Source organism: Poecilia mexicana, unplaced genomic scaffold (genome assembly GCF_051168715.1).
Source record: "Poecilia mexicana isolate PSO_F unplaced genomic scaffold, ASM5116871v1 scaffold_6, whole genome shotgun sequence".
NCBI classification, from domain to species: domain Eukaryota; kingdom Metazoa; phylum Chordata; class Actinopteri; order Cyprinodontiformes; family Poeciliidae; genus Poecilia; species Poecilia mexicana.
In genome coordinates, this window is record NW_028263375.1 from 23944943 (window position 1) to 23949253 (window position 4311).

At 42.6% G+C, this 4311-nt stretch overlaps 1 protein-coding gene across 1 annotated transcript; it reads left to right on the top strand.

Moving 5' to 3' along the window:
* The first annotated feature begins 267 nt into the window (after positions 1-267).
* LOC106928871 (galanin receptor 2a) lies at positions 268-1426 on the top strand. The gene has a single exon (XM_015005431.2). It carries the CDS (start codon positions 503-505, stop codon positions 1424-1426), a length of 924 nt encoding a protein of 307 aa, XP_014860917.1. The 5' UTR covers positions 268-502.
* The last annotated feature ends 2885 nt before the right edge of the window (positions 1427-4311 follow it).

Consider the following 4311-nt stretch of genomic DNA (forward strand, 5'->3'; position numbering starts at 1 on the left):
TTAGCCCCAGAACAAGATTGGTCCAGATGAACAGAAAAGGTTCTGTTTTCTAAGTAAGATTTGAACCATTCGAATACTGAGCCTCGCAGGCCAACACAGTGTTTTAATCTGTGTAAGAGAATCTGATGATCTAGTGTCAAATGCAGAGATCAAATCTAGAAGTAATAAAACTGCAATGTTGCCTGAATGAACTGTTAAGAGGAGATCATTATACACTCGGAGCAAGGCAGATTCAGTGCTATGAGCAACTTTAAACCCAGACTGAAACTTCTCAGCTATATTATTGTCTTTTAAAAACAAACAAATGCACAAAAAATACCTAAAAGTTTCTGGTTGTGATGTAACAACGTGTGTGAAAAGCTCTAAAACGTACGGAGACTTCTGCAACGCGCTGGTTTGTTTAGAGGAAGAACATAAAATAAAGCTTGAGAAACAAAACGTAAAAGTTTGTTAGTAAAATGAGATTTTTTTTTTTTTTTTTCAGGTGAAAACAAGTGCTAACATGGCCGTTCCCAACACGTATGGGGTGATCTTCGCCTGTGTCTGCGGAGTGATCCTGGGCATTGGCTTCTGTGCCAACCTGCTGGCTTTCTCCTTGTTTGCCAAGAAAAACGCTCTGCGTAAGAATCGCCTGGACATCCTTCTTCTCAGCATGACTCTGGCTGATTTCCTGACCCTCCTCCTCATCCCCTTCACTCTGCACTCCGCTGTAAGTCACTCTTGGCCTCTGGGCGACATCTCCTGCAAGGTCTACCAGTTCCTGCTGGCGTTCAGCCTGGCGGCGAGCACGTACTCGCTGTGCGCCGTTTCCATGACTCGAGCCATGATCATCACCAACCCGTACCAGCCTCCCACCATGGACCTGGTCATCCTCATGTTTGTCTTGGTCTGGGCCCTGAGTTTCTTCATCAGCCTGCCTCTGCGAATGTTTGCCACCAAGGAAAGTCTGAACCCGAGCCTGGCAAACTTCAGCTTCTGTCTTCCAACCATTCATGAGCACCACTACCAAGTGGTCCTAAGCCAGTTCGTGCTTTATTACTTTATTCCAATGCTGGTCATCGCCTTCAACTACGTTCGCCTGGCGCTCTTTCTCCACAAGAGCCCCGTAATGTCGGTGTCCAGTGCCAGGAACACCCGTAGAGCCTCTGTCTTGGTGTTTTTGGCTGCTGCCACTTTCTCCGTATGCTGGCTGCCTGGATATGTGCTGGAGCTGTGCGTGTACCTGGGACTGTACCGCCACGGACGGGCCTGGGAGACGTTCTACTTCATTTGCACCATGCTGCAGTACCTGCACCCCAGCATCAACCCGGTGCTCTATGTGCTGCTGTCCAAACGCTACGGCCACAGGAGGGCAGCCTGGCTCTTCAGCTGTGGCAGGAACAGAGTGCAGCCGCAGGTCACCAGCGTCACCACGGACAGCTTCTGATGGCAGACATGTGTCGCTCCATGGTTAGGCTCATGTTCGTGTTTTCTGTTTCGTAATATATTATTATGAAAAAAAAAAACGAGAGGTTGGTTTGAAGACTGGATATGCTGCAAAAAAAAATCTGCAGCAACAATCAGCCTCCTAAAGTTTTTGATTCGAAACATTGGTTAAAGATAGACGCACTTAGAAGGACGCAGTGATGGACATCGAGTTACATTTGTTTCATATCAGAAGACTTCACCTGTCTCCTTAGTAAACGTTGTTCTGTTTTGCTTTTTATAAATCGTGCCATGCCCTGAGTTTTCACTGCAACGTGGCATGCGTTATGATGCAGCACAAAGTGCCTTGCTTTTGTTTTCTGTTCTGCCGAGATTGCTGAATCTTAGGATGTCAATGACAGGGAAAATATATTGCTAGTTCCTTTTATAGGCACCCCTGTCAAAGATGTGTAAAAAATGTTAGTCTTTTATTAGAGTGGCATAATTTGATACTATTGTCAATACTTTGCATTTCAGCCTTTTGCTTTAACATTTCATAATAATTCCCCTGACAGTAGTCCTGGGTTTTCTCCTGCAGCTCTTTTTTTTAAATTCAGGTCTTTGTTTAGTGTCTGTGCTTTAGAGCATTATTCTGTTAAAAGGACCCAATTATGACCCATTTTCAGTTTTCCTTCCCCAGATTTTTGCTTGAGCTGTTCTGGTATTTCTAAATGTTCATGATGCAACACACTCTAGCAAATTTCCCATGACCTTCGCCTGAGAAACAGGCCCACAGCATCACAGACCCTCCACCGTACTTGACTGAGAATGTGAGGTATTTTTCCAGATGTCCTGTGTTTTACACCAACCTAGCCTGCAGGTTTGGTTGCTGAAAATAATCTGTCTCAGGTCCATCTGCACAAATAGCACGGAAACTGTAAAAGTGCTAGTAGAATTTAGCAAACTCTACATCAGGGATCCTCCACATTTGGTCCGGCCCCCTGAACAATACCAGAGATTATATTATATCAGATTTTTTTATTTATTTATTGTATTTTCCGGTTTATATGTGGATTTTTCTTCAACCACCAGGTTGAAATGTGTTCCTCTTTAGCAGGAAATGTGTCCTGTAAACTGTGGGCCGCATTGCTGCCATCTGTTGGACATTTAGGGAACTGCTTGACTTTTGTTATTTAATCAGTATGGTTGTTTGCTAGTGGTAGAGCAGATGAACACACGTGTCTGTTATGAACGCTGCATTCCAGGTCGAGTTCTTCGAAGTGATGCCTGTAAGTAGCAGCTTATACTTCAAAACGAGCCTTTATGTTAACATATGAGAAATTAATATATTATAGTTACATTCCCTCAACGGAATATATACTAGTCAGTCCCAGTGACCGTTTCACTCATGGGTTTTGCCCATGTGCTTTCTGGGTAAAAATCAATCGAGAAACCCCCCCACCCCCTGTCAACAATCTCTGGCCCCCCACCAGAGAAGGGAAAAGTTATGTGGCCCTCACAGGAAAAAGTTTGGGGACCACTGCTCTACATGTTTATGTTTGTGGTGGTAGGACAGAAACGGGACGTGCCTCCAAAACAAGATTTAGAGATATTTACATATTTATGACAGAAAGTTGTAACTTCTTAAATTCCAACAAACCTTGATGAGTCAAAAAAAGTAAAGAAAAACAAATTAATCTTCAGAAAAATTTATTTTAAACATGTTAAAAGTGACAGTTATTATGGCACGAGGGATTTGGTAAGCAAACAGACATTTTAATTCCTTTCAGACTTTTCTCCCACTGAATAAATTAAGTTTTTTTTTTTTACATTGTAATATTATCCTACTGTAATAAAAGGCATTTACTGAGGTACCATGCAATGTGTCAGACTCTCTACGTCTGATGTTCTCTTTAAAATAATTGTCCTATTTAGGTCATATGTAAATGCAATAATCTAGATGACTGTTTTAATTAGGACAGTTATATTACAGCTTGTGGTGCAACACTGTTCAGGGAAAGATTGGGAGCTGTATCTGCATAAACATGCTATCAAACTGGCATACAAGGACAAACTGATAAATTTACCCCCAACAGTGATGCCGAACTCTGTTCACGAGACAAACAGCAATAAATCACTCAGTGGGATGTGCTGCCTCTGTGAAAGACGGCCATTAAATGTGAGCCTCATGATCCCGAAGTGTGAGGCTACAAAAAGAGAAAGGTAAAACCGCAGGCTGAGCTGCAGCCTCTCTGTTTTGATAGAGTCATCATAAGAGCTATTTTCAACACCCCACAGCTTAATCCCACACCGAGCAGATTGAAGAGATTTCTTGTCATTAGTGGTGTTTTTGAATTTTAAATGCTGCAATTGAATGCTGCAGATGTGCTTTAAAACACATTTTAAAGCTTTCTTTGAAAAACGACCTCTACTTGTGCAGCGTTTTATTGAGTCCAGAGGAGCCCGGAGCATTCAGTCACTCACCCAGTAGCCGTGTTGGTTTCATTATCCATTGAACTGGGAGAGTTAAAAATGGAAAAATGAATTTGTTTAATGGAAACACGTCAATTTTGGAAATTCTCGTGTTTCTCGATAAAACATTTTTGAGATGGGTTGAGGTGGTCTATCGGCCGCATTGAAACAGCAGTGGAAAGACGTTTTTTGCATCACATGACTTACATGATCATCATCCGGAAATGACGAAGAAGACGACAGGAAGCAGTAGGAGGATGATGGTTAGTTTTCATTTTCTTCAGACGATGTGCAGTCAGCTCCACTAGAGCTCTCACAGCATCTCACAATTCGCCAAAGGTTGTGTGTCATTTGAAAGTGTTGAATCCATAGCTTTTCTGTAAAATAGCAGACTGCAATTTCCCCAAATTGCCACAAGCGCAGCGGCTCCCAAGC